Source organism: Leiobunum rupestre, chromosome 11 (assembly GCF_980474605.1).
Source record: "Leiobunum rupestre chromosome 11, qqLeiRupe1.1.hap1, whole genome shotgun sequence".
In the NCBI taxonomy this organism is placed as follows: Eukaryota; Metazoa; Arthropoda; class Arachnida; order Opiliones; family Sclerosomatidae; genus Leiobunum; species Leiobunum rupestre.
In genome coordinates, this window is record NC_143394.1 from 34,806,733 (window position 1) to 34,820,544 (window position 13,812).

General features: G+C 34.6%; 1 protein-coding gene across 2 annotated transcripts in view; it reads right to left on the reverse strand.

Moving 5' to 3' along the window:
- LOC149922373 (disintegrin and metalloproteinase domain-containing protein 10-like) overlaps positions 1 to 13,812 on the reverse strand; it is a 165,130-nt gene that overhangs the window by 93,393 nt on the left and 57,925 nt on the right. For both annotated transcript variants that reach the window (XM_090163202.1, XM_090163201.1), the window contains exon 2: positions 122 to 320. In XM_090163202.1, the coding sequence (XP_090019328.1) occupies positions 122 to 320 (199 nt within the window). The remainder of the gene's footprint in view (positions 1 to 121; positions 321 to 13,812) is intronic.

The window sequence follows — 13,812 nt, forward strand, 5'->3', positions numbered from 1 at the left end:
TTTGCGTCTCGTTTGACCCGGTTTTTCCTTAGTTTTGAGTCGTTAGGACCTTCCTTCTGCGCGTACGAGGCGGTTTTTGGAGAGTGAAATTTGAATAGGAAATGGTTTTGGAATGACTTACCGGTTATGGGCAGTAAATTGAAGTCTTATATCTGGAGTAAGTTTTCCGGATCTTTTTTGTCTGCCGTTTTTATCGGTTTCCTCGCTTGAATGCGGCGGCTCCGGAAGCTGCCAAGAAGAAGTAGTTGCCTGCTGCGTTATCCGCTGCGTTTCGACGAAAACCGGCTCGTAATGGCGAATGAATTCAGACAGCGCATCCCCTGCAACGGACGCGAAGTCAAAATTAACACTTCGTTTTTGCTCATTATATATAATAATTTTCATAGGCCTAATGAGCGCGCCTTTCGCTGGTAAAAATATACTAGAGACTCAACCTACATCAGTAAATTCCTGTCATAGCAGTTGACACTTTTGCAATAGCTCTTTCTATAAAATAATATATACGCATACATAAAAAGTGTTATTATTTGGAGCGCGCGCTTCCTAATATTTCAGTGTAGAGGGTCTCGTGCGTTTTCGCGCGAGCTCGACAAAAACAAAAATATGCGCGCGCTCTCTATAACTTTAACTGCACGATGAATCTAACGTAATCACGTGACCTCTCGTATTTTATATAAAGAGCTATTGCAATACACTCTTTTATATCCTTATTTGTGAGAGTTGCAATTTTATTACAAGTCTGATTTCAAATAGTGCATGCAAGGCCGCTTCACGCGGTCAAGTGCACGCGACGTCGCGAGCTGATGAGCACGTGCAGGCGCCCTTGCCTGTACTATTTTAAATTAGGCTTGTAATGAAATGGCCGACTTCGTAAAAGAGTGTATAGGTGGATTCTTTTAGCTTGTTCAGGGACCTTTTACACTAAATCTACACCGTGAACTATTCGTCAAGCTCGGAGTATTGGGGCTACACTTTCTACTCCTACTGAAACGGAAGTGTAAAGAGAGTAAACTGATAAAATCGTCCGCTTATCCAGAATGTATCTACTAAAATGACCACCGTCAGCCATTTTAAACGTTTTTACACCGACTCAAACTATTCGACACCATAGAAAAATGACGTCATAGGTCTACTCTTCTTATCGTACTCCGAAATCTCCAACAAGTAAAACGTATCCATCTAATATTACCATCTCGCCGCTTTCTCGCGATTAGTTGTTGAATGGAATTTGACAAACGACAGATACTGAGGTCCCGGGAGCTTTTCTAATTAATAGTTAATTAATGAATCTAGAGATGGCGCCACGTTTTTGTCTGTAAGGCGCACAACAGATTGGGATCGGCTTATTAATTTTAAATAAATAATTCATGGTGCATTGTGAATTTAACTAACTTTTGTTAATATATTGTTCTACTACAATTTGACTATTTGCTAGCGCCTGTAGAAGTGTTAAAAACGACTTCCACCCGTGTACAGGGATAAGTAAATTTACAGGGTTTTGAAACACTAACGCTATCTGTATGGGGGGTTTTGTTAGTGTGTCATGAGCAATAGGTCGGATGTAGTCAAGGTTCGTAAAATAGGATTTAGTCAGGTAACATACGCTATCAATAGAAAAATAATATAACCCTATAAGTTAAACCATGGGCAAACTACATCCTACAGGACTGGTAATATAGTAGTTTGCCCATGGTTAAACACCGCCATAGATGTAATTAAAACGGCGATTTCTTCTGCCAGAGTTTATAGTCGGTTGCTGCGGAATCTATTTAAAGTACTACATTATTATTATTATTTACTAAAATATTTTAAAATGTTATAATTAAATCTTTTGAGATCTTAAAGTAAATGACATGACATTTAAAATAAATTTAATGTACGTTAAATAATGTGTGAGTTTTATATATATTACAGATGTCACTACAGTTGATATTTGGATGACCCATGAACAGTAAATGAAGAGGACAGGTTTTCGATACCCTTCCACAGTGCATTTTATTTCTCCCCGCGTATCAATCAGCTCGAGAGACTCCGAGGGAGTCTTGCAAGGTCGTTTAGCGATACTTGTTTTTTTTTTTCAAATAACCTTGAACGACTCCCTTAGTGTGACTGGTTTACGGGGGCTAAAAACCAGGCTTTTTACCGATCCTCTAAAATCTACTATCCATGGATGACCCTTAATATTAACCTATGGGTTGTCTTGTCTGCTGCAATTGTTTCCGAATACCGCTGACGCGATATGTTTGTAGATTTGGTTTGATTTTAATGCTTTAATTTAGACTAGATGGTGCTAATTTAAACATTATGAGGGGAAGGAATAAATACTGATTTACTACAAAAAAACGTTTAACAATATTTCAAACGATGTTTTATGTAAAAACTAGTCTATATACGATAATTCAATTCCTGAAAAATCCAGAATAAAATGAAAAGCGAAATTGTTTATATTTTTCGAGTATTTTTGTAATTTGAAATTTTTAGAGTGGACACTGTTGCTAACATTTTTAGTGGTAAACATTTATTTCAAACTATTTTATATGAAACCTATTACCAAAAAATTCTGCTCGACACGAAAAAATATATTTTTCTTCCACCACTTTAGGTAATTAAATTTCTACGTGCCATCTGTTACGACTTCGGATATATAAAAATTGGTCTTTAATGTCGTTACTCTCGTGTAAGGACCTTCTCCCTTTTCAAATGTATCTATAGAAAGCGATTGTAGGAGATAATTTAATTAATATAACATTAGTCCTCCTAGCTTCTTTCGAACTTCAGTAGGTACGCGTAGACGGTACGTATTGTATGAAAATTCAGTGTTGCCAATGTTCGAAAATCTAAATTCCCATTATTGGATAGTAAATTTTACCACGAATTACCACACCCCTATTTAGCCCCGCCCCCAACGAAAACTGTCGAAAAACATGCGATAATTTTCAAAATCTTGGGAAATGAACTTTTTAAAATTAGATTTTATTGAAATTATAATTTTTAAACATTTTGGTTGTTAGTCCTATACATTGTTTAATTGAAGTATTAGCAGGCGCCTCCTTTAGACTATTTCTTAAATTGTATGTCAGTGTTGCCAATGTTTGAAAACCTAAATTCCCATTGTTGGATAGTAAATTTCCCAGGAATTACCACACCCCTATTTAGCACCGCCCAAAACGAAAACTATCGAGAAACATGCGATAATTTTCAAAATTTTGGAAAATTAACTTTTTAAAATTAAATTTTATTGAAATTACAATTTTTAAACATTTTGGTTGTTAGTCCTATACATTGTTTAATTGAAGTATTAGCAGGCGCCTCTTTTAGACTATTTCTTAAATCCCAAGATACACGAAAATTCACAGCTCTAGATAATTTTGAGTTTTAGTCAAATTTAAAAAACCTAGGACAAATACCCGCAGACACGAAGATTGCCACAAAATCAACGTTTTTGAAAACAAATTACACAGAGCCAAAATGGACCCCAAAAATTTCCACAATATGGGAAATTTCCCACAATCTGGCAACACTATATGAAATGCGCCGCGTATCTCGGAGCGACATCTCGTTAGTCGTTCCTTGTTTGGAATAGACAACAAAGAAATAACGAAAACCAATATAAGACGCGGAAGACTTTTCTGGCTCGCCTGTGTTTCTCTTCCGAGACAAAGAGATCAACCCTTTCCCTATTTGCGTCCGAAATTGCTTTCCCGACACTATTCGTTCTCCTTTTTGGCCACAGTTAAACTTCCGCTATTCTCTCTCATATCGCTCAGAAACGAAACGAAGCTGCCTGTTTTGGGAGATTCAGAAATACTGGGTAATGCGCCTTTATTTTGCATAATGCGCGCCACCTTTCGCCGAATGCGAGAGATACGTGGCTTCTAAAGTAATGTTGCTTTTCACGAGCTGGCTCGGGGAATGGTTTTTATACCTAATGTAAACTCTCTTTCGTATTTCATATTTGAATTTCTCCAGATGGAAATATTTTCGGCCGAAAATAAGCGAAAGACGAGACGATCGTTTATACTTCACGACTTTATTTTTCACATTCTATAAATAGAAAGTGTTGAATATAAAGAGTTTAGCCAGTAAGCGCAACTGATGTATAGATCGTATAATTTATTACCTTTAATCAATACTTTTCTTAAGACTAGATAACAGTGAACAATTTTTCGTTAGTATTAAGAAAAATATGCCCATAATTTCTAGGCCTTTTAGATTGTTCCAATTTTTTTTTTAATATTGTGAATTCTATTGGTAAATAATGGTAAAAGACAGTATTTTGGTAAATAATGGCAAATAACAGTATTTTGGTAAATAATGGCAAATAACAGTATTTTGGTAAATAATGGCAAATAACAGTATTTTGGTAAATAATGGCAAATAACAGTATTTTGGTAAATAATAGTACTTTGGTAAATAATGGCAAATAACAGTATTTTGGTAAATAATGGCAAATAATAGTATTTTGGTAAATAATGGCAAATAACAGTATTTTGGTAAATAATAGTACTTTGGTAAATAATGGCAAATAACAGTATTTTGGTAAATAATGGCAAATAATAGTATTTTGGTAAATAATGGCAAATAACAGTATTTTGGTAAATAATAGTATTTTGGTAAATAATGGCAAATAACAGTATTTTGGTAAATAATGGCAAATATAGTATTTTGGTAAATAATGGCAAATAACAGTGTTTTGGTAAATAATGGCAAATAACAGTATTTTGGTAAATAATAGTATTTTGGTAAATAATGGCAAATAACAGTATTTTGGTAAATAATGGCAAATAACAATATTTTGGTAAATAATAGTACTTTGGTAAATAATGGCAAATAACAGTATTTTGGTAAATAATGGCAAATAACAGTATTTTGGTAAATAATGGCAAATAACAGTATTTTGGTAAATAATAGTATTTTGGTAAATAATGGCAAATAACAGTATTTTGGTAAATAATGGCAAATATAGTATTTTGGTAAATAATGGCAAATAACAGTGTTTTGGTAAATAATGGCAAATAACAGTATTTTGGTAAATAATAGTATTTTGGTAAATAATGGCAAATAACAGTATTTTGGTAAATAATGGCAAATAACAATATTTTGGTAAATAATAGTACTTTGGTAAATAATGGCAAATAACAGTATTTTGGTAAATAATGGCAAATAACAGTATTTTGGTAAATAATGGCAAATAACAGTATTTTGGTAAATAATGGCAAATAACTGTATTTTGGTAAATAATGGCAAATAACAGTATTTTGGTAAATAATGGCAAATAACTGTATTTTGGTAAATAATGGCAAATAACAGTATTTTGGTAAATAATAGTATTTTGGTAAATAATGGTAAGTAACAGTACTATGGTAAATAATGATAAGTAACAGCACTATGGTAAATAACGGTTATTAAAAGTTTTATGCTAAATAATGGCAAATAACTGTATTTTGGTAAATAATAGTATTTTGGTAAATAATGGTAAGTAACAGTATAGTGGTAAATCATGGAAAGTAGAAGTAAATCATGGAAAATAGTGGTAAATAATATTAAACAATTAATCAAATAAATGAGAAATCATCTAAATTATTCATAACAGAGAAAATAATGTAAACAAAACGCAAACACTCGAAACTTAGAGCTATTAAACAATATTTCGTTATTTAAATTGCGTCACTACGAGTCACTGATAAATGTTGACTTAAATTTAATTTTGTAAATAACAGGATTGCCACACGTCAGGGAAAACAGGGAAATCAGGGAAAAGTCAGGGAATTTAAAAATGGGCCTAAAAAGTCAGGGAAATGTCAGGGAATTTTAAGAATTGGTAAATATCCAGGGAAAAGTCAGGGAATTCAATTTTATCTGGGCACTTTTTGAAGGTAATTTAACTCTAGATGTATGACAAATTCCACGATTATCATTTATTTCCTTGAAAGAGTGGCTAATTTTTTCAACATTGCAATAACCTTTTTACTGAAATTAATTTTGTAAATAACAGGATTGCCACACGTCAGGGAAAACAGGGAAATCAGGGAAAAGTCAGGGAATTTAAAAATGGGCCTAAAAAGTCAGGGAAATGTCAGGGAATTTTAAGAATTGGTAAATATCCAGGGAAAAGTCAGGGAATTCAATTTTATCTGGGCACTTTTTGAAGGTAATTTAACTCTAGATGTATGACAAATTCCACGATTATCATTTATTTCCTTGAAAGAGTGGCTAATTTTTTCAACATTGCAATAACCTTTTTACTGAAATATAATTCCATCTAAATTTATTAACTTCTGATAAAAGTAAAATATAAAAGAAAAATTTTGGCCTTAATAAGTCAGGGAAAATATCTTAAAATGGTCAGGGAAAACAGGGAATAGTCAGGGAATTCGAATCTGAAAATTTTGTGGCAACCCTGAATAACTAATAATAATTTATTATTTAGCTTTATCTACCACATCACTATACCTTTATGATACCATAGCACGAATTTCAATTATTTGAAACACACTCTTTAATACTATATAAACACATCTTCAAACATTGTTAAACTATATTAATAATCGACTGTTCGAAAATAGACTATAGACGTCTGATTTGAAGTAGTTTACCTTAAATATTTGACTTTCCAACAGTTTTTAGAATCTAAATTATAGAATATTACAATCAATAGACACCGCGTCTCTTCATTTAATTAACATTTTAATTTTCGAGTTCAATTAAAATTACAGGTTTAAGTTTATTCGTTATTTGTAAAATTGGCTGAAAAATCTACTGACTCGCTTTTGCACTGGTTTAACGAATTTTCACGTTCATATTTTTTATTTCTTTAAATCCAGTGTTAATTAAATGAGGCAAATACACTATTTTTAATTGGTTTAACGGGAAACATTTCATAGGTATGGGACTGACTAAAAATCCCATTTGTTTGGTAAGTCTGGTAACATGCCTTCTGGGCAAATAGGACTATGTACATGCATTTTATCGGGAAACTATAGAGGTATACACTTGGAATGTCTAACGTTCCATTGGGATGGTGATACGGAAGCGGGTCGAGAAAAAGGCGGGGCTTAACTACGTCAAGTGTATAACGTAACACGACATTTCAAATTCATTGGCTCGAGGTTTGACGCGAAAAGAATGCGTCGTCATGGTAACAAATAGGCGATTTTCCCGCGCAAAAAAGGCTTATAAAACAATGGATTTAAAAACCTCAATTTGTTATCGTACTTAATATTTTGAAGTAATTATAATGTTCTTCGCGAAAGAAGCGTAGTGATACCTAATTTCAAGTATTTGTATGGTTATAAAAGAGATAATCAGGTAAGCTAATAATATAATAACCATGACTAGGCTTAATGACGAGTTTTCGTCGAATTAGGGTAGCGAGGCGCACGAGTTTTTCTCGTGAGTTTTCTCGCTTTAAGACACGCCCGTTTCTACGAGCTTGTAAAAATCTTCCTTAGACATTCCAAGTTCTTACCTATACAGTTTCCTGATACAATGTATACGTATTCCTGTTTTTTGAGTAGTTTTGTAGAGTTTGCTAGCAAAACGAAAAAGAGTTGAGAGTCTTGGAAGGCAAAGAGGGTGGCCTCCAAGTGTCAGAGCAACTTACTGGTATCGTAAGGCCTTGGACTGAAATAGAGGTTTGTCGGGGGCTTGACATTATTGTCCTAGTTTAGAATCGCGTCCGTTTGTTGGGCAGGCGAACGGCATTCGGCAATCCCCACCGATATTGGCTTTCGCGTCGCTTTTTCTATTGGTTTAGTTTCCTTCTAAGTCCGCGGATGCTCCATTTTCTCCGGCGCTTATACGGAACGTAGACATTGGTAATTTGGAAGTCTTATAAGAAAATAACCTTTATCTACGGTATAAAATCTCCGGGCCAATTTGCCGGAGCCTAAGTGGGGTCGTAAACCTCTTTTCGCAGAGGGATCTTACCGTCCTCCTACACCATTACTCTTCTTCGCGGGAGCACGCGGCCTAAATTATTTAAATTCGCGCCATCCTTAGATTCCCAGCGTCCAATTTAGATGGCCCGCTGGAATAGGGTGTTAGACTTGGCGCTATAAATGCTAATGAGGTTTCCTTCTCGAACGCTTTCTGGAATTAAAATCAAACTTTGCAAAATATTTTCCGAATTTAAACCGCTTTTTTTGTAATTAATTAAATCCGTTTCTATTATAATATTTAATTTACTGAGGAAATCGGAGCCGCTGTTTTACGCCGAAAGATAACTCGAGTTTTCAAAACGTTTTATTTAATAATTCTTAATTAATGAAAAATTTGTTTTACATGGAATCTACAAAATACTTCTCTAAAAGATTGCCTTTTTTAAGTAATTTGAATACTTAATAAAAATTGCAGGAATTAAGAGTAAAATTGCCAAGTTTTAAAGAAAATTTCTAATTGACTACAGGTAGATTTATCCAATACATCAATTCGTGTATACTTTCTTCGTTGTATAGATTTTGGTGTAATCAGGGTTATATTTATATCAAAACAATGTGTTTCGCGTTTCTACCGACTAACGGGCACTTTCAGGGATCAACATTTTGGGGCATCTAGATTCGCGGGACCCCTGGGCATTGCCCTATTTGCCATGGGTGTGATTTAAAAAACTTTTTAAAAAACCTTAATATTAGGTTTTGTACAAAATATATGACTTTCTTATAAAATAGCGTTTTTTCTAATTTAATAATTAGCTTCTTCATCAATCAGCTATTTGTATTAGCTGTTTCAATATCTCACCACGTTCACCATTAAAATTCGATCGATATATATTTCGGTCCAATATTTGTTTGTAGATTCAAGTAGTCCTGTAGACGATTTAGCGGGAACTACAGAATGCATTGACGGCGTTTCAAAACCACTTTGTAAACCTACACGATGCGTAACGTTAAGTGCTTATAGCCTCCGAAATGTCAATAATAAAATTAAAGTACTTAGTTAGAACTTGTAATAGAAGTGATGTTGGTATCGGTACTTATATTTGGGTTTTACTATAGTTAACATAACTTCAGCGAGTATGATACTGAACGATTTCATAGAGTGATTGGGAAAATCGACGAATAATAAAAATCAGCTAGGCTAATACTCAAGGCACCAACATAAGGCCCAAGTCAGAAAGCAAGCCCTTTATGCCTAGAAAATATGAACCCCGTTACTATAGCTACACTCTTCATTGGCAAAATCGCCGATTTGATACTGATAAATATGAACGAAAAGCGTTTATGTTTCAAATTCGAAAATAATCTTTATAAATTTTTTCGTTGGGAGGATAATAAGTGTCAAACTTAGGGTTACTATGTTACTTATGGAAGAAGTTTAATATCGGTAAAAGAGGCATATCGTTTGGAATATTGGTAGAGGTTTAACATCGGTAAAAGAGGCATATATAGTTTGGCATATTGGTAGAGGTTTAACATCGGAAAAAGAGGCATATCGTTTGGAATATTGGTAGAAGTTTAAATCGCTAAAATAGGCATATATAGTTTGGCATATTGGTAGACGTTTAATATCCGTAAAAGAGGCATATCGTTTGGAATATTGGTAGAGGTTTAATATCGGTAAAAGAGGCATATCGTTTGGCATATTGGTAGACGTTTAATATCGGTAAAAGAGGTATATCGTTTGGAATATTGGTAGAAGTTTAATATCGGTAAAATAGGCATATCGTTTGGAATATCGGTAGAGGTTTAACATCGGTAAAAGAGGCATATGGTTTGGCATATTGGTAGAGGTTTAATATCGGTAAAATTGAACCATATCGGAAATATCGGTTTATATCGGTTGCCTATAGTTTATCGGGTGGACCCAACCATCACCAAACTTTGGTATGTGTACGTTTTCTTAGTACATTACTAGTTCAATAGCTTTCAGTAACATTTCGTATTGGTACTTACCGAGTCAATAATCTGAATAGCGTGAAAGGTGCAAGTTCATTTATACTAATCGTGTTTATCGTCTGTTCCAGATAAACTTCAACATTTCGTCGAAAGAAAATCGGAAAACACGCGATATGATCGTTAAAGTGGGGTTTGTAAGTGAGCGTAGCTTGTTGAATTTCGAAGTCGTTGGGTATAGCTCCTCGTTAGGCCAGTAGTCATCGCGGAAAACGAAAGTAGGAGTTCGGGTATATTCATCTTCAAAATGATTCTAGGTCCGTATCATTTTACCGAAGTGCCAGAAACAATAAACCGTATAAATATTAGTAGAGCAACGTATCAGGGCGCGACCATCGGCTGAGTGTCCCATCGGCTGACGTCGAGGACAGTCCACGGTTCGAAGGCGAAATAGGCGCGTGCAAAGTGGCGCATTCTGACGAGACGTATCGGGGAATCGGGCGGAAAGCACGTGTTTCGGAAGGAGCCCCGAGGCCCGTCCTCTTATCGGTAAAACCCTTTCATTTCAATGATTAAAACGCGCTTTTCCCGCTTTCGCTGGCAGCCCCGAACTGCCGACAAACAAAGCGGAACTTAGAGGAAATTGAAATTCCCTTTTCTCGTATTTCTCCGCGTCTGTTGATTCTCGCTTCGTCCCAAACTTCCGAGCGTTCGCGAATCATTGTCTCTTTTATAGCGACGAGCGCCGGAGTTGCGCTCTTAGTACCGGAAGAAAGCGGCTCTTTTGGGCCGCCAATTCCCGACTTTCATTTACATCCTTTTCTAGGTGTTTGTTTTTATCCTTTTTCGAATCCAAGTCGATTACACTTTGGATTTTTCTAGTGTTGTAAGTCGGAAAACTTTCCGTATTTTTCCGAAAAAAAATAAAAAAAGTTTTCATTCCATGATTAGTCTAATATATTGTTTGCAAATTGAAATAAAGCGGTATTTTCGCCTCATTTTTTCGAATCTGAAAGTAAAACTAAACCTCTAGACTAGTTTAAACTGATTAACAATGTAACGCTATTAATGTTTTGTAGTATGTTTACTGATATTAGACATTTTATATCGATAAAAAGTTAAAAACATTAAAAACCCTTAAAAGGTAATTTATGTTTCAAATTTTTATTTTTCCGATTTGTGGAAAATTTTCCGCATTTTATTTTTCCGGAAAATTAACATACCTTTTTCGAATCCAAGTCTGTTACACTAGACTATAGCTTTTAGCAACTCCCGCGATAGGACTAACTAAAACTTTAATTACCGCTCCATACCAAAGCCTTAATGAATAATCCTTTAATCTTAATTTCCATTGTTCACATTCGCTTAAAATCTTCCACTTACGAAACAAAATATACATATACCTTTAAGTAGGTTTTTACTTTCATTTTTTGCTTCATTTTTTAAACTTTGTTCATTCGGTTTGGAAGTGTTATTGAATACATCCCTATTCAGGGATCAGGGATCAGAGATTTCTTTGATAAAAAATATGGAAATTTCATTGGGAAAATCTTCTTTAAATATAATTGAAAAAGAAATAGGAGATGTACCCTTTCACGGATTTCTTTTAATGCGTATTGGGAATTTCAATCAAAAATATTCATCCGATGGATTTTTAACTATGTACCAACTAAACCAGCTTCTCAAATTTTTCGTTACCCGGAAATCAATTTCATTTCTATCTTTTAACTTCTAAGAATTTTGATTAATTCAATGTGTCTTTCCCTTGACCCTGGAATATAGAATCTATTTGGAAAAAAAAACCTTTAAGTTTTAATTAGAAACGTTTCTTTAATAAATTCAAAGATGAATTCAAAGAATGAAATATTGATATATTTTCATCCTTAAAGGGAATAGGAACTAAATCGAAAAATCGCTGTATTTTCTTTTTAACGTAACTAGCGCCAATCACCCAAGCTTCTGTTAAAACTAGTGGAAGTAAAGTAAAATTCGTTGTTCCATCATAAATATGGAAGTTCATCAAGATTTTAACGTAATAGAATATTGTTTAAAGTTTCATTAGGCTTAGTTTTAGAAAATACTTAATACTTGTAAACGGTGTCGTGTTATCTAAAGCTTAGGGTAAAGTCAGGAATTAATAATATAAAGACTCTTCGAAAAGCTTTGTTAAAGAATTCTGCCTTTAGAAATTCGATATTTTCTTACTTCATTAAAAGACTTTTAACAAAGTCACAACCTCCATCTATCGTCCTTAAAAATAACTAAGATGATGTTACTTTTCGCAACAAAGGGAAAGATTAAGCTGACGTCTTCGATCACTAAGATATGACGTCAGAGTAGCATCCGTAACATCTTCGCCTGTTTTTCATTTCCCTTAACTGAGCATGCGTCAAACATTTATAATACTAGGAAAACTTGGCTTCACTCAGGGTCGTTCTTAGGTCTTCAGCGACCCAGGACGAAAATAGATTTAGAGACCCTATTATTATAATATTTTTAGTTTAATCTTTATTAATTAAAATACGTTATAATCTTTCCAGAATGATTAGCCTGTTAAATTACTTTTCTTTAAAATGCTTTAATGTAAAAGCCTTTAAAAGCCGATCTTTGCTACATGTAAATATAAGTTTTGAAGACCTTTAAATTTCCTTAAATTTAGCCCTGCCTTCCACCCCCTAAGTACACCCACCCACTCCGTTCATTTGACTCAATGATATTTTTAAAATTTCCCATCTGTTAATACCGCACTTCTATATTCGAAAGGAATAAAAAATTTGGTAACCTGGTAGCACTGTTTTTCCCAAAAAGCCTCAGATCCGGTGTAGCTAATCACCTTTAGCTGTATATCCTTTCGATATAGGCCTTACTTTTCGAAAGTTCCGAAAAGAGAAGTGGAGAGCCTGATGAGAGAGAGAGAGAGATAGAGAGAGAGAGAGAGAGAGGTTGGAATTTGCTTCCGCCCGAGTTGCTGTTTTTCCAGGAGAGCGTGTAACACGAGCCATTAAGGATTCGAACCTCCAGAAAATTCCCCCCGTCCGCCCAGCCACCCCAATTCTTCGCCGCTCGTTCGGTTCCAATAGCTCAAATTCATCCCCACTCGCCACCCCGGTCCATCTACTCCGTCGAACCTCTTCCTGGTCACATCCATCTAATTCTTTTTCAAGTAGTAGGAATATAGGATGAGAGCTCGCTCGACTGGCAAAGAATGTTCTTCCGAACAACTGCTTTCGCTCCCAACTCTCTCTCTCTCTCCTATACACTTCTCCTATGTACTTCGGGGCTACTTGGGAATGCCCCAATTTTTAGAGATTTTCATCCTATCTTCTCGTTGATCGTTGCGTCCATAATTAGAAACTAGTTTATTCGATAATATACTCTCTCTCTCATCTTCCGCTTTTGATCGCGAAATTGAGGGATGAAAAATGTAGCCCTCCTCGATTCTTAATTGATCGGTAAGTATATAGGCTATCCAAGATTGCTTTGACGTCTTTAGTTTACTGTTTAGGCGATGGGAAATTTTAAAAAGTGGTAAGATGAAGACGTGGTTTGATTGAACCGTTTTTGGTACTTCGGTGGGTTGCGTGAGAAGGGTTTGCCCACATTCGATGGGCAGATTTAATTGTTGTTTCGCTATAGCCTTTGTTACACGAACCCTTTATTTTAAAAATTCTTTTCAACTTTTCAAAAAAAAGATGAGATTTCCTTTTTGAAGAAAGCAAGCATATATAGTCAAATACTTTATTGGGAGGGATTTAATTTGAAAACTAGACTGTTTTTGTACTTCGAGATAGAGTACGAAGTTTAGCTCTATGACGTCATTTTACAACCTGGAGTTCAAGCTGGGGTAAGAAATGGTTTTTTAATGATGTTATTTATCCTAAATTTGATTTTGTTTGGCCTATTAAAACGATTTACTCAACAGCTAGAAAATTCCTAATGAACAATCAAAATTATAAAACGTATGATCTGTTTAAAAAGG